Below are 16,458 nucleotides of genomic sequence, written 5' to 3' on the forward strand. Positions count from 1 at the left end.
AATATATTGGTCCTGTCGTTCCAATAAGTAGTTTATCTCACCATCTTTTATGTACTGGACATCCCCCTCCAGATATATTATCATTTAATCACGACTCCGATTTTTCAAACTAACTCTTTGTACTGGACTATTCAAACTGGTTTTTCTGAACAGAAGTTTCTCACACATAAAACAAGACCTTTTGCTGGTGGCCATTCTGCATCACACAAATTTGGTTGGTCATCAAAACACGGTATCAAAGTAACAATTAGAAACTTTTCATTTCAGCCAACGTAAATTCGTGAAGTGAACCTTCAGAATACTCATCATGTTGGTCCTCCCAATCCAACGTAAATTCGTGAAATGAACACTCTTAAAGTTGGTCCACCTGATCCACTATACCAATGAAGTGAACCTTCAGAGCACTCCTCATGTTGGTCCTCCCGATCCAACGTTATTTCATGAAGTGAACCTTCAGAGCACTCCTCATGTTGGTCCTCCCGATCCAACGTAAATTAATATTTTCTAACCTTCGGTTCACATTTTCACTTGTTCGATGGTATTACGAAACATGATTTTGAAGCGTAACTTGAAGGTTATTAAGCACACATTTTAACCTATAACTTCTCTCTCTCTCTCTCTCTCTCTCTCTCTCTCTCTCTCTCTCTCTCTCTCTCTCTCTCTCTCTCTCTCAATTTTTGTTGTTGGAAGAATGTATTTTTTATTTGTATAACCGGATTCAAACTTTTTAAATGATTGAATTTGGATTCTCAATAAGATTTGATATTCCATGTTGACTGTTGCATTAAGCAATTACAAACTGCCTTAAATTTAACTCGTTCATCAAAACTTATTTTTCTTTATAGGTGTAAAAAGTTATTTATTTAGTTATATATTTAAACATCTGCGTAATTCAGAAATCGATTAAATATTAGGAATTTTGAAAAAGTGACATGAGAAGTTCCATAATCTGTCAAATCGCAAAATAGAGAAATGTTCAGAGTTTTTTGAAAACCAACTCGCCCTCTTACGCTCAGTCACAAAATATTCATAAGTGCTACTCGTTCGTTCATGCAAAGAAAAAGAAATTCAAGATTGAACAGCATAGTTCCGGAAACTCATGCATGTGTGTCGATTATCCAAATGCTACTTATTTGTATTTTACATCAGCTTTGCTTCTGCCAATTGCTGTGTTGTTACTACACTTTTTTTTAAAGCGAGAGAGCACACTTTCTCACAATATTAAGACATGTGTGTGTGTGAATCATTTGAATTTTGAGTATGTTTTAGTGAGGCTATTTGATCTTCGTAACGAAGGTAAAAGGTGATGCGCAAAAAGTGATGCGAAAGAGAAAAAAACGCAGTCGAAATTTTGTTTTCTTGCACAAACTAAACGGTGTCAAGTCCGCCATCCACAATCATCAATAACTAAATGTCAATATAACACTGTACTGGCATCACTTTGACTCACAGCTATCCGCCAAAAGGAAAAAAACACAATGCCCACAACAAACAAATTTTCTTTTCAAGTTTTTTTTTAATGGTTTACTTACCTGCAAGCCAGCGAAACACAAACACTTCACAACCGAACCCACTCAACTTCAACACGAAAAACTAGCCTCCCGTTCAGCCAAATTAAAATTCTCCTGCCAGGATTCGCCATTGTGGAATATTTGATTTGCGCTGTACTGGCTGAACGGGAGACACGCGTCTACTCTAGCTATAGATTGCCAGTTGACTGACGACTGCTCACGACACGACAGCTTAGCCGTCGTGTGTGTGCGTATTGCAAGGATGCTTTAGGGAGATTATCGACTGAGAGAGGCCTATCTGCCGAGAGAGTTCCGTGCTAGCAAGGAACATGCTAGCAAAGTTTGCTGATATCGAATGTACAAAAAGGGCAAACCTAGGAGGACGAAGATACAATCTAATTTTAAGTCGAATGTTTTAATTTTATTGAAAAAAGTTTTTTTTCCTATTTAAATTAAGCTTTTACTCGGATCATCATTCGTGAAATTTTAAGCGAGATCCAGCTGCCGTGAAAATACCACCAGTTCATTCCGGCGCCATTGTCCTTAGCACCATGTCCGAGATACTGCCCGTTGAGGTTGCTGGAAAAGAAAACAGAGTCTTGTTTGTCATGGCTTTGTGTGTAACGATTAACGACAGTCTGTCTGGAGCACGTCTCAAAACGAAACCTACCTTTCTGAACATGAACCGTACCACCAAGCGCCCGTTTTTGCGACTGCACAATTGGTTGTACCAAATGAATCGTTATCTGCATCCAAGGTGCTGAACTTTTTACCGAGCGAATAGCTGAGCGAATCCCCTGCTGTCCCGCTGTACTGCCCGAGGCTCTCTAGTGTGTACTTTTCTGCCTCATCGGCCACCCGGAAGTCATCGTACTTGGCCACCACGGATTTACCTTCAAAATCTTCCAATAGCACGTGCAACTCATGCCGCATGGAAGAGGTGAGCTGATGGATTCGCTTCAATCCCAGCCAAAATTCACCTCGCAGATCTCCGAACCCTTCCTCGTAGGCTTTCCAACCTCGGTAGAAGTCAACGGAGCCGTTGAAGCGATTCTGAATCACCGTCCAGCCTCCGTTTTCGTAGTCTTGGTCACAAAGAGCCTCAAACGATTCTTGGAACCCACGTTGAGGCAGTAGTCGATTTATTCCGGACAGTAGCTTCGGAACCTCGGAACATGTTTGTGCAATATCTGGGGTGCTGATAGTACAAATCTTCCCGACTCTCTGTTTCAGAATCAAATCATTGATCATTTCCGTGGTGGGAAGGACTTCGAGTGTTCGGGTAATTTGCCTGTGGAGTATAGAAAATGATTTGCTGGTTCATTCGAATCAATCGAATCAATCGTACCGGGTGTCACCGAGCAAGACCGAAACGTTCAGAATCATAATTTCGATATCGGTCTGCAGTTTAGCCAGCGTTTTCACCTGTTTTGCCACAAGCTCTTGCGTCTGTGTCAAAGTCCGCCACAGATCGGCGATTTCCGTCCGATACTTTTGATGGTTCTCCCTCGAGCGGAAATGTTCGTTTTGTAGGCTTCAAAGTGTAGAAATCCCATTGGAGTTTTGAAAAAAATATTACCTGTTTACAAATGTGAGATCTTACTTGAAGTTGATGGCATCCAATGCGGCCAGAAAAAGTTCCTGCGCGAAGTAGCTTGTTGACGAAACATTCGGACTGATGGGATTTTCAATAGCATTGCAACAGCCGAATGCACTAAGCACTAAAAAGGGAATTGTGGTCCGTTTGGCAAACATTTCGAACGATGACTTGAAGTTTGGTGCTCTGAATCATGTCTTTTATAGTGACTTTCTTACAGGAAGCTCGCACGCTCCATAGGATTTATCTGAAGTTGCTATCTCAAACCACATCCTTTGCGGATGATAGTCAAGCATTTTGTAGTTTCTACGTTCATTTTTTTATGGCTGTTGGAATATAATTCACTAAAGGTTCTCGCAGCAGCTCTAGTTGGAGCAGGAGCAGCTCAAAGCTAAAAAACAATGAGTTTATTAGAGCAAAGTTTTACATAGGATTTTTTGTTTCTTACATTTGTCTCCTTTAGTACAAGAGGAGTATCCGTGTTTTGATGCCAAGTTATAATAATCGAGAGCATAGATTTCTGGCCTAGAGTTCGAGAAAATGCGCATTATTACAAATAATTCTGATACCAATAAAAGAAAATCTAACCTATATCGGCCCTTTTGAACGGAATGCTCGACTGTGCGTGGTATCAGCCTTAGATCGGGTTTTTACCGATGTGCGCTAAATATTACAAAAAGTTAGATTTAGTCAAAGGTTCACAACTATTTAAAAAGGTACTCACGAATGGCGCAAACAACTTTAACAACTAAAACTATCGTTAATTTATAAAATATACGCAGAGCGTCACTTGTCTTTCTTGGTTCGTCGCAAATTTTCACTTCTAACCGTTTTCTGGTTTGACAGTTCGTAGCGTGGCCGTTAGGTCTGTTCAGATGCAGCGACGTCAGGGATGCCAGAACAATGGCAAATATTGAACGGAAATGAATGGCCAAATTAAAACAAATAATGGAGTTTTCTGCATGTTTGTTTGTAGCTTATCCACCATGAGTGCAGGGATTCACCGCAGATTTTTTAATTGTTTTTTTTCGTCAGTATACTTATTTTTAAACAAGTATCCATTTTTACCTTTTCCTTCAAAACAATGATAACGATTTTCAATTTAGCTATTCTTTTCTTATGTTTATCAATCAATTTAATATATTTCTTAATCAATTTAAAAAAATCTAACATCGACTGTTTTTAGAACGTATAGCATTCCAGATTTCCCGGTTTTATCCTGGCGTACCAAATATTCAAGGAAAATAATGTGGCGAGTCCGTATCAGCTCGGATTCCCGGATTTTATCACAATGATCCGGTTTTTGTCCGGGTGTATTCACATAATTTTTTGAATTTATCAAAAACAAAATCAAATTATGTAATTATTTGTTTTAATTTCTGATTCGAAAACGGATACTTCATAATTATTTTCATCCAAATTAATAGGTTTTTTTTTTTTGAGGCATTGAACACATTTGATGTGCTTCGAGGAAAAAATAAAGGTACAAGTTTCTCCTATCTTTTCCTCATTTTATTCGAATACGTGCTGAAAAGTTCTGGAAGGCATAACATAAAATTCCATTGATTTTTCGCACCACTCGCACTCGATTCATTAAGACATGCACGCACATAGAATCGCTCGATCAGATAATTACTTTTACTTTGTTGAAAATAAATTCATTTCAATATGAATTAAAATTTCATAAAATCTGCCAGCCTAACTTTTCATGTTTATTTCATGTCTATCCTTTGCGGTCATTCTTGTTTATCATGAAATAAAACAATTCCTGTGGTAACTATGCCAACTATTGTAATGCACTATGAGAGATTGTCATACAAGCAAGCGGACAAATTTATGTTAATTGGAGTTTTTTCAACGCTTTTGATTGTATTTCGAAATGGTCGACGATGTCCGGTGAGTTTTTATAATAGTCATACAAAATTTACTCGTTGTCCCTACGTTTCGAGCTACTCGAGGAGTATTTTTTGTTTGATTAATATTAAAACACACCGAAAAATTTCGATAATTTCGAAATACAAACATGTATTGAAATGTTTTCAACAATTTGACTGTTATTACTTTTGGTTACGATCGTAAGATCAAAAGGTTATATTTCACGATCCCATTTTGGAAATTAAATAGTGTAATTAAAAAAAAATTTATAAAACATGGAAAAAAATTATACAGGTGAGCAGAACTCAGGCCCCTATTATTTCAGTGGCTTCCCTTTTATATTTCAAACATTTCTAGCCAGCTCTAATTTGTATGAAAAAGCACGTTTGAAAAGTGAGGACAACATAGGTAGCTCGTTAGGATACCTAGTTTCAAAGTCAAAAAAGGAAATCTGGAAAACTGATCTGATCGTTTTATAATTACATTTCATAGAGGATAGGTACAAAAACTGACACTGGTGAAATTTTAAAAAATCTTGAGATTGGAACTGAACTTTTCAGAACTTGTTGAATATCCACGTAAACATAAAAATAAAAACAGCCGGACCTATATGATCTCGTTCGAAAAAAACTTTATATTCCTTTTAGCGATTCTGAAACATCTTAACACTGTATTTTCAAAGAGATTAACGTTTACATCATAAGTATTGTTTGGTAATGTTTTGTAATCAGTGATCATAAATTTGCCTTGCAACTTTTTTATCAAACATATATATCTTTGCCATTTTTTCTTATTTTTCAACATCTTAAGAATGGAATTGTTCTGAAATACGAGCTTTTTTTAAACAGAGTGTCTTCTTCCTGTCGTAAACTTAGGGCTGGTCCTCGTTCCCTTGCCGTCTTTAAGTTGCTGCTTTTCCACTGCTCCGTGATCTTCTCACTACGAAATCCGAATTTAGAATGGCCATAAAGCATTAAAATCATCGTTCGCATTAAAATTATGTTTATTCTCAGATTTTGGTTTTCACACTACATATTTACATTTGATGAAGTGATACAGAATTTCCTCTTTTCAGCTTTGTTTCTGTCTTTTGATAAGTATTTACAATGTTCAATCTTGAATAAATTGTTCGTGTGGACCACCTTAGTGGGATTGTTTTTCTTGAATTTGAAAGATTTGCTACCTAAAGCTACTATGTACAACTACAACAAAATTATCTTAATATACAACTAATCTACTGTGTACAGGTTGCTTATTAAAGCATGTTCAGAGATTTGGCATTTTTCTTTAAATTTGGAAACAATATCATTAATTTTAAGATCAACTATTGGGATATTTGCATCCTGGTGGAGTTCCGAAATTCTAGTATCGAACGGGCGATCTAGAATCATCCGCAGGAATCTGTTCTGCATCTTCTGGAGCTTGTTCCTGTGAGTTTGTGCACATGACCCCCACACCGGAGCAGCGTAGAAGATCGCGGGTGCAATTATTTGTTTGTAGACGGCCAGTTTGTTACCCCTACAGAGGCGGGATCTACGTTTTATCAATGGATACAAACACCTGGTCAAAGCGGAGCATTTTAACAGTGTCTTCTCAATATGAGAGCGGAATAATAGTATTTGATCGATCAACAAGCCAAGATAAGTGACTTCAGCGGACCACTCAACCGATGTGTTATTCATAGTCACAGCGCAAGATGGGGGAGGTACCAGTTTAGGGGATTGCCTGTGCAGGAACAGAATGGCTTGGGTTTTAGATGCGTTTATTTTTATTTTCCACTTATTTGCGTTGTCAACAAAGGTGTCAAGGCATCGCTGCAGTTAGTTAGTAATTTCGCGAGGTTTTCTCCCTTTGAGGGCAATTGCAGTATCGTCCGCGAATAGAAAGAATACGCAGCCATTGCCTAGTGATGGAATGTCGGAGGTGTATAGGCTATAAAGCAGAGGGCCAAGCAGGCTGCCCTGCGGAACACCTGCTGGAATGGCTTACGTGCTTGATAGGGATCCATTTAAAGATACCTTGAACGACCTTTGTTGAAGATAGCTACGGATGATTTTTATCAAATGTTTTGGAAAATTGAAGGAACGAAGCTTGTACACAAGTCCTTCGTGCCAAACATTGTCAAAGGCTTTCTCGACGTCTAGTAAAGCCATAGCTGTGGACTTGGAAACAGCCTTATTCATCCGGATGGTGTTCATTACCCTTACTTACTGTGGGGAAGTACCGACCGGAAGTACCGGAAGTACCGAAGTAAGTTAAACAACTTCCAGTTCGCTTACAAAAATGGTATGTCCACGGTTACGGCCTTACATACCCTTACACAAAAACCAGAAAAGACTGTAGAGGCAAAAGAAATAGCACTCGCTTCTTTTTTAGACATTGAAGGGGCATTCGACAACGCATCTCACACTTCAATCGAAACAGCTATGAAAAGACGAGGGTGCCACCCGGCAATTGTTAACTGGACCAGTGCCATGCTAATAAACAGAACCATTTATGCAAGCTTGGGAGGACTTACAATCAAAGCCACACCAACGAAGGGATGTCCCCAAGGCGGGGTTCTATCACCGTTGTTGTGGTCCTTGATAGTGGACGACCTCCTAAACAAACTTGTATCCATGGGATTCGAAGTTATTGGCTTTGCAGACGACGTAGATATTATAGTTCGGGGAAAACATGAGAATGTGTTGTCTGATAGAATGCAAACTGCACTCAACTACGCACTATTTTGGTGCAGGGAAGAGGGACTAAACATAAACCCTTCCAAAACTACTGTGATAGCCTTCACTAGGAGACGAAAAATTACACTAAAACCTCTAACATTAGATGGGGAAGTGTTAAACCTCGAATCACAAGTGAAATATTTAGGCATAGTACTAGACTCAAAGCTATCATGGAACCCACAGATAGAGCATGTAATCGCTAAGGCTACAACAGCTCTATGGGTCTGCCTCAAAGGAGTAGGGAAAAAATGGGGACTACAGCCGAAAATTATCTACTGGATATTTGCAGCAATTATAAGACCCAAAATCTCTTATGCCTCCTTAGTATGGTGGACCAAAACTATGCAAATTACGGCCCAGAAAAAACTAGCGAAGCTCCAAAGACTAGCAACGCTAGCTATAACTGGCGCAAAGCGAAGCACACCGAATGAGGCTCTAAATGCACTACTAAATATTCTGCCTCTACATCAATTCATTGAGTTAGAGACAGAACGTAGTGCCTTGAGACTCTCCAAAAACAAAACTCTCTATGAGGGGGATCCTACAGGACACCTAAAAATCCTAAAGATATTTAAAATAAACTCACTGTACCGTCGAGCGATAACCGGACCCTACGTTGTGTGATTTTAAGCTTTTCTTTCCGGATCCACTCAGTTTCAACAAACTAACGGCTTACGCAAAGGACTTCTAATTTTATTCGAACAAATAGCAAATTATGTTCTACATTGCGGACTCGATTTATTCTCACAGACTTCACGGTACAGACTGACTAAGCGGAAACTGCTAGACAATCTCGTTCCTACCCGCCGACCCTCGTTGACAGACAGTGCGCGCTTGTGTTGGTGCAAGCGACATTCGCAACTGTCAGTTGATGGGGTTCGGCTACCTAGCTCTACCTAGAGATTACACCGCAGGAGCGGTTTTTTAGCAGTGGGCGCAACATACCCGCCGCCTTGAATACGATTCAACACACAAATACTAATACAAATTGTTTACAAATTCTAATTTAACGTAAACATCAACTTCATCATTCTAAAACTATCTCTTAAACATGCGGCAAGGAATTGGATTATTTTCTAGGATAAAACTACACTAAATTCGCTGCTAACTCTTTCGCTGGTGGGTTGCTGGTTGCTGGACATCCTTCTGCGTCGGTGGTGGCATCGGAGAACGGCAGCAAGCAGATTTTGGTGACTGGTCGTGTGATGATTCCCTTTGCTGTGCGAAGTGAGACAACCCGGACGATGTTGTCTTTTCCTGGTCGGACTGCTGTGATTCTCGCAAGTGGCCACCTGAGGGGGGCCTGCAACTCGTCTACTACGATGACCATTCGTCCCGGAGTGATTTCGTCGTTTCTGCTACGGTGCCTGGAATCTCGCTGAAGCTCGGCCAAATACTCGTCTCGCCAACGGACCCAAAACTGCTGGACGTGCTGCTGGAGCTGCTGATAGTGGGTTAGCCGGTTAACAGGAACGGTGGAGACGTCTGGGTCGGGCAAGGCTGTCGCTGTGGTTCCGATGAGAAAGTGCGAGGGCGTAAGGATGTCGAGGTCTTCTGGATCATCAGTAATCGGGAGCAGTGGGCGTGAATTCATTATGGATTCGATTTCTGCCAGTACGGTTGCCATGTCCTCGAACGATAGTTTGGTGGGCCCGAGCTGGCGAAACAAATGCTTCTTGGCGACCTTCACTGCCGCCTCCCACAATCCGTCGAAGTGTGGGGCTTTCGGGGGAGTAAGGTGCCACTGTATTCCTTCGGAGGCGCAGACGTTCTCGATTTGGTCCCGGTCTTTCGTGTTGTTCAGCATCCGGTACAGTTCGATGAGCTCATTTTTTGCACCCTCGAAGTTTTTCCCATTGTCGGAGTGTAGGTGGGCAGGCTTGCCGCGTCGGGCGATGAAACGGCGAAGAGCATTCAGGAATGTGTGGGTAGACAAATCGCTAGCGAGCTCTATGTGGACGCCCTTCGTTGTGAAGCATACAAAAATGCAGATGTAAGCTTTCAGCGCTGGTGCTCGGGAATGTGCTGGCTTCAGATAGAGCGGGCCGGCATAATCAACGCCTGTGACTTCGAACGGTCTTCCTGGAACTACTCGCTGTGCCGGTAGTTGGCCTATTTGTTGTTGTACTGGTTCTGGATTCAAGCGGGTGCAGCGAAAGCAATTGCGTACAATGCTTCGCACCAATCGGCGGCCATTCAGTGGCCAGAATTCTTGGCGAATCGTAGCGAGCAAATGGCGCCCGCCGCCGTGAAGGAGCTTAAGGTGGTAGTATTGGGCAATTATGCGACTGAAGGGATGATTGATAGGGAGCAGGGCAGGGTGTTTGGTGTGATAGGGCAACTGGGACAAGTTTAGTCTACCTCCAACCCTCAATATTCTCTCGGAGTCTAGGATAGGATTCAGCAGCCGGATGGAGGACTTTCTTGACACATTTTTTCCCTTTTCAAGTTCCCGAATTTCATCGCTGAAGGCATCTTCCTGTGCTAAACGAGTGAGGCGTATTTTTGCAATTTGCAGTTCGTCGATTGTTAAGGACTTGCTGAAGGGAGGACTGGGCGATGATGGTAGATTCTTTCTTGCTTTAATAGCGGCTCGGATGTTGGAGAGATAACGTAAGCAATAGCCGGTAACGCTCTGCAGACGGGTGTAGGAATCGTAGCGTAGGAACAGCGGGTTGATATCAATTTTGATCTCAACAGTGGCTACGATTTGTCGCGCTTCTAGTGCAGCTTCAGGCGCTCCTGGTAGATCGAATACAGGCCACTTTGACGGAGGTAGAGCTAACCAGTTAGGTCCGTTGTTCCAGCATTCAGAGCGGAGTAATTCATCGACAGTCATGCCACGCGAAACAAAGTCAGCTGGATTGTCGGTTCCCGGAACATGTCGCCACTGCGAACCCTGGGTGTGATGATGTACCTCAGCTACTCTATTTGCCACGTACGTCTTCCAGTTGTGTGGAGGAGCTTTCAGCCAATGCAGCGTAACTGTAGAATCCGTCCAAAAGTGGGAAGCCTCAATTTCTAGATCGAGGGCTTGTTTGACATGGTCGTAAAGGTGAGCGCCGAGCGCTGCAGCACATAATTCGAGACGAGCAATGTTCGATTTCTTCAGTGGAGCTACTCTGGACTTCGAGACGAGTAGCTGAACTCTGACGTTGCCTTTGGAATCTGCACATCGTGCGTAAACGCATGCCCCGTATGCGGCTTCGGAAGCATCGGTGAATGTATGCAGTTGTACCTTGGAGTTTGGCAGAAAGGCGTATCGTTGAACACGGAATGCGGATATTTTAGGCAAATCTTGGCAATAATTTCTCCACTTCTCTTGTAGGCTTTCTGGCACTGGATCGTCCCATCCACATGGTAGTAGCCAGAGCTGCTGCATGACCATCTTTGCTGTCACAACCACCGGAGAGATCAGTCACATCGGGTCGAAGAGTTTAGCGATAGTGGACAAGATTGCTCGCTTGGTCCACGGTTTTTCGTTTGGTTCGACTTGTGAATCGAATCGAAGAAAGTCGGCCTCGGGTTCCCAGCTAATTCCCAGTGTTTTCACCGTCTCGTTAGGGCCAAACTGCAGTGAAGATTGTGTGCCTATTTGGTCGTCGTTCAAACCGTGAAGTACCTCGAGACGGTTTGAAGTCCATTTACGCAGCTCGAATCCTCCTTTCGACAGCAGCTCAGATAGTTCGTTCCTCAAACGTACGGCTTCTTCGATCGATTGGGCTCCTCCGATGAAATCGTCCACATAGAAACATTTTTCTAGAGCCGCCTGGCCCAGGGGGTACGATGAACCTTCTTCTTTCGCTAGCTGCTTCAGGGTACGGGTCGCGAGAAAGGATGATGGGGCCAGACCGTACGTTACGGTGAGCAACTCGTAGGTCTGGATTGGAGTGTGGTTGGTGAAACGCCAGAGAATCCTCTGCAGGGGTGTGTCTTCTGGATGTACTAGAACCTGTCGGTACATTTTGGCTATGTCGCCTACGAGAGCAATTGGCAGGGTACGGAAACGGAGAATGAGCGTAAGCAAGTCGTCCTGCACTACAGGATCCACGCAAAGGGCTTCATTGAGTGAGAAGCCGGATGAAGCTTTTGATGAGCCGTCGAAAACGACTCTGACCTTCGTGGTCGTGCTTGAATCCTTAATTACGGGATGGTGTGGCAGGTAATAGGATACGGGAGAGCGATCGTCGTCCGCGTTGACCAGTTTCATGTGGCCAAGGGAGAGATATTCCCGCATGAATTTGTCGTATTCCTCCTTGAGTTCCGGGTTTCTATTCAATCGGCGTTCCAGTAATTTGTACCGGCGAAGCGCGCTCATTTTCGAGTTGCCAATCATGACGTTGAAATCAGCTTTTCGGGGTAAGCGTACCAAATATCGTCCTTCTTCGCTGCGTGTGGTAGTAGAATCGTACAGAGTTTCACAAAATTTCTCCTCCGCTGAATATGTGTCATTGATGCACAGGCTTTCGGTTGTCCAGAACCTTTCGATGATCTGCTCTAGGGTAACCATGGACACGACGGTTGTTTGTAGCCTTTTGTCAACCTCCTCCTCACCATCGGGACCAACATACGTACCGGAGCCTGATACTATCCACCCAAAAACGCTATCGACAAGGAGAGGAAGTCGATTGTCGATCTGTAGACGAGCTGCAGTGGGGAAGAAATCGTGAAAATGCCTAGCACCTAAGACAAGATCGATCGGTTGACTTCGATGAAAAGAGGGGTCAGCAAGTGAGATTTCCTTCGGAAGTTTCCAGCCTAATTGGGATACGTCCTGTGCAGGGAGATTAGCGGTTACTTTGTGCATCACAAGAAAGTTGGCATCGCAGAAGAAGTTGCTAGAGCGAGATTTAACTTGGGTAAAAATTGATTCTCGAACTGGTTTCGACAGTTGACCTGCGCCCATAATTGTCACGTTTACCCTATGTCGTTTTACGCGTAGCAGCTGTGCCATGCGTTCGGTGATTAAGTTAGGCTGCGACGCGCTGTCCAGAAGCGCACGGGCTGGGTGAGGTTTTCCGAAGGCGTCGACGACATTAACGATAGCAGTCATAAGGAAAACGGTCTCGTTCGGCTGGCTGATGGGTGTGCTGCTTTCGATGTGTGGAACGATTGCAGCAGTTGCTGCGGATGTTTGCTGAGCCGGACCGGCTCGTGGGGAGGATGAATTTGTTTGGACTACCACAGATGTCGAGCTGTTCGGCTGGTGTTCATTGTTGTTCCTCCTTCCTTCATCTGAGCGGTTAATGTGCAAAAGCGAATGATGTCTACGACCACAGTGTCGACAATTGTGGGTAGAGCAGTTGTGTCCTACCTGGTTTGGTAGCAGGCAGTTGATGCAGAAACCTTTGGTGGTGACTATCTTTAGGCGCTCGTTGACAGGCATACGATGGAATTTCGAGCACTTTAGCAAAGTGTGTTGCTGATGACACGCCGGGCAGTTCCAATTCGTGGCAGCGGTTGACGAAAAGGATGAAAGGCGCTGGTGGCTGGTAAATCGTTTTGCATGCTGCGGTGGTGCAACGATGTTTGAGCTTGACGGGTGGTGGTTGACCGATATTGATTCCAGCACACGGATTCGACGCTGCAGAAATTCGATGATACAGGCGTAATTCGGGTTCTCGATGGTGGACGCATGATCCTCCCAGGCCCTAAGAGAATCGTCGTGCAATCGCGTACACAGTAGGTGCTCCAGAATCGCACTCCAGCTATCGGTTGGCTCCCCCAGTTGATGCAGGATTTTAGTATGGCGCTCGAAATCGTCGACCAAGCTATGAAGCGTAGCTGCTGTCTCCTTTCTTACGCGTGGTATGTCGAACAATGCCTGTAGGTGCCTCTTCTTTAGAAGGTACTCGTTAGCATACCGACCAGTAAGCATGTTCCATGCTAGATTGTAATTAGCCGAAGAAATGGAGATCGATTCAACTAACTGAGCAGCTTCCCCCTTCAAAGCTGCCCTTAAATAGTGGAATTTTTGTATGGGTGGTAGGTCGGGATTATTATGAATGAGAGCGACGTATGTGTCATGAAATGGTAACCATTGCTCGTAGTCACCATCGAATTCGGGAAGGGATATCGTGGGTAGTTTGATTCCAGAAAGATGTGTGGTTGAGAGAGAGGGTTGAGGATTTGGCGTTTCAAAGGAAGTAGTGGCGGGCAATTTAGATACTAAGTCCCCTTTGACTTTGAACAATCTAGGCTCGAAATTGGCTCGCAATTCTGCATTTCGTGTCCTACCTTCTTCAGTCGCTTCGGTGTCCTCTAGTTCACCCTGCACCTGCTCTAGCGCCGTCCACATAGAATCGAAGTACTCCAAACGTACCCAACAAACATTTTTGCTGATTAAAAACGCCAATTCTCTGATTGTATGCTGTTTTGAAGTGCTGATTGCTGTTTCAGCTTTCTGGCTGAAGAAAGAAATATTTCAGCGCTGTTTCAGCGTATAAGGAAGTTTTATTTCAGCCAATAGAAAGTAGGGGAAAATTGGCTGAAGAATAACTCGTTCAGCCTTTGTCCAACCATTTTTGACACCTTCAAATTTGACAGCCGTCAGCTGTATAAGGGTAGCTTCGAAAGCGTCTTTCAGCAATATCAAACTTGTTATTGTTGTTATTCATGTCATGACGAATCAAAATAATTATCTTTTGAATCGTCTAATGATTCGGAATTTCTCATTTGGCATGATAAAATGGCCTTGCCGGGAAATTTACATTATATTCTCAAAGCAATTTCAATTTCTTCATTTGAAATTGACCTTGGTTGAGAAATATTTTGGTCGCTTAAGAGCGACAGTTTTCTGTTCCTTCGCAGAATGCATGGTTGGTTCTGCCTTCTGCGGCATGAGACTAACAAGTCGTAGGTTCAAAGTTCGAGACGAGTTTAAATGAAGAAAAAATAACACGTGAGGGGAAAAGTAGCTGGCAAACATCGGACATACATCGGTCAACATTCTTTTTGTTTTTTTTTTGTTGCTCCGTCAATTGACGTTTCATGTGGTTTCATGTCATCTTGGCTGATTAATTTCTCCAGATCTCGATGTTTAAGGGCTGAACAGCAGCTTCTCTCTAAATTTGGGTTGCCTTCTTTCAGCAAGATAGCTGATTTAAAATTAGAACTAAACAATGTTTCAGCGGTTGTTCAGCAAAAAATGTTTGTTGGGTATTCTCACTTGTGGCTGGTCTCGTTGCTCATCGTATCCATCGATGAATGCCTCTGCCCGACCCAGGGATGCGATCAGTGTGTCCCTCCGGGAAAGCAACTGGGCTTTCTGAAGCTCGTGGGCCATCGTGTCACCAACGGTCGGCGAAGATGGTCGAAGAGATTCTGCAAAATGGGGACCAAAGTAGCTCCGAGGAGAAAGCAATAAATCTCTTGGACAGGTACTCACCTGGTCCAAGGCAATAAGTGCCTTGTACTAATTATATAGTCAGCAACCGTTAACCTCAAGGAACGAGATAGTTGCAAGCCGGATTCGTAGTAGTCGTTTCACCAACGGTCGACGAGGCTTAATGCAGCAATAAACGGTCGATAGTTCTGCAAAAAGGGACCAAAGTAGCTCCGGGGAGAAAACATAAACTTCTTGGACAGGTACTCACCTGGTCCAAGGCAATTTGTGCCTTGTACTATTATATTAGTAAGCAACCGTTAACCTCACGTAGCGAGGTAGTTGCAAGGTGGTTCGGTAGCCCAGTAGGTTTCAACATGAGCGTCGTGGCTCGACAATGTACGGAACCAAATGGAATTGGATGATCCGGGACACTACTTTGGAATCGTGCATCCAACGGGTGTAACGGTAAGCCGGAACTAGACACGTGACTCAGTGACGTGGTTGCAATATGTGTATTGCGACGAATGTTCTCGAACAAAAAAATGGGAAAATATCTAAAGCGTACCCGTGGGGTTAGCAGGACATCTTGGACAGCTACTAACCGTCGGCCAGAAGGATTTAGGCCTTGTAAAATAAATGATTCATCTGTCCTCAAAGATGGCTGGCGCAAAACGTGGTCGAGTTTCAATGGCGAAGTCCAATGAATAGATTCTATGGATCGTAATGGCGGCTTCCAGAACGATCCTGGTCACGGCACCATATGTACCGTCGAGCGATAACCGGACCCTACGTTGTGTGATTTTAAGCTTTTCTTTCCGGATCCACTCAGTTTCAACAAACTAACGGCTTACGCAAAGGACTTCTAATTTTATTCGAACAAATAGCAAATTATGTTCTACATTGCGGACTCGATTTATTCTCACAGACTTCACGGTACAGACTGACTAAGCGAAAACTGCTAGACAATCTCGTTCCTACCCGCCGACCCTCGTTGACAGACAGTGCGCGCTTGTGTTGGTGCAAGCGATATTCGCAACTGTCAGTTGATGGGGTTCGGCTACCTAGCTCTACCTAGAGATTACACCGCAGGAGCGGTTTTTTAGCAGTGGGCGCAACACTCACTTATTGTGAAGAACGATGACTGGATGGAACCCGTTTTCAACCTAGACATACCATACAATGTAACTATCAATAATAGGGACGTGTGGGAGTCAGGTGGACCTGCGGTTCCTTCCGGATCAATAAAATTCTTTACTGATGGGTCTAAAATGGATAATAGAACTGGGGCAGGGGTCTTCGGACCTAGACTCAGGATCTCAATTCCTATGGGAAACTGGCCAACAGTATTCCAAGCAGAAGTTCAAGCAATTTTAGAGTGCACTTTAGCCTGTTTGAAAAGAGGATACAGGTACACAAGTATCTATA

The 16,458-nt window shown here is 43.3% G+C and overlaps 3 protein-coding genes across 3 annotated transcripts; all 3 read right to left on the reverse strand.

The window, feature by feature from the left end:
* Positions 1-1,955: 1,955 nt before the first annotated feature.
* Positions 1,956-3,323, reverse strand: LOC129749737 (ficolin-2-like). Its single transcript, XM_055744794.1, has 4 exons — positions 3,115-3,323; positions 2,860-3,045; positions 2,182-2,802; positions 1,956-2,090 (listed from the first exon to the last, which is right to left on the reverse strand). Exons 1-4 carry the CDS (start codon positions 3,264-3,266, stop codon positions 1,964-1,966), a joined length of 1,086 nt encoding a protein of 361 aa, XP_055600769.1. The 5' UTR covers positions 3,267-3,323; the 3' UTR covers positions 1,956-1,963.
* A 5,470-nt stretch (positions 3,324-8,793) lies between these two features.
* Positions 8,794-11,094, reverse strand: LOC129743172 (uncharacterized). Its single transcript, XM_055735144.1, has one exon. The coding sequence runs from the start codon at positions 11,092-11,094 to the stop codon at positions 8,794-8,796; it is 2,301 nt and encodes a 766-aa protein (XP_055591119.1).
* Positions 11,095-11,124: 30 nt separating this feature from the next.
* On the reverse strand, positions 11,125-14,004 carry LOC129743173 (uncharacterized). The gene has a single exon (XM_055735145.1). It carries the CDS (start codon positions 14,002-14,004, stop codon positions 11,125-11,127), a length of 2,880 nt encoding a protein of 959 aa, XP_055591120.1.
* Positions 14,005-16,458: the final 2,454 nt, after the last annotated feature.

This window comes from Uranotaenia lowii, chromosome 2 (genome assembly GCF_029784155.1).
Source record: "Uranotaenia lowii strain MFRU-FL chromosome 2, ASM2978415v1, whole genome shotgun sequence".
In the NCBI taxonomy this organism is placed as follows: domain Eukaryota; kingdom Metazoa; phylum Arthropoda; class Insecta; order Diptera; family Culicidae; genus Uranotaenia; species Uranotaenia lowii.

What these genes read in the sequence shown, in the direction of transcription:
- LOC129743172 (XM_055735144.1), bottom strand. Translation starts at nt 11,094, where the DNA reads ATGGTCATGCAGCAGCTCTGGCTACTACCATGTGGATGGGACGATCCA.
- LOC129743173 (XM_055735145.1), bottom strand. Translation starts at nt 14,004, where the DNA reads ATGTGGACGGCGCTAGAGCAGGTGCAGGGTGAACTAGAGGACACCGAA.
- LOC129749737 (XM_055744794.1), bottom strand. Translation starts at nt 3,266, where the DNA reads ATGTTTGCCAAACGGACCACAATTCCCTTTTTAGTGCTTAGTGCATTC. An exon ending in GTCTTGCTCGGTGACACCCG is followed by an intron (nt 2,803 to 2,859) that starts GTACGATTGATT and finishes TATACTCCACAG; the next exon opens with GCAAATTACCCGAACACTCG. An exon ending in TACGGTTCATGTTCAGAAAG is followed by an intron (nt 2,091 to 2,181) that starts GTAGGTTTCGTT and finishes TTTCTTTTCCAG; the next exon opens with CAACCTCAACGGGCAGTATC.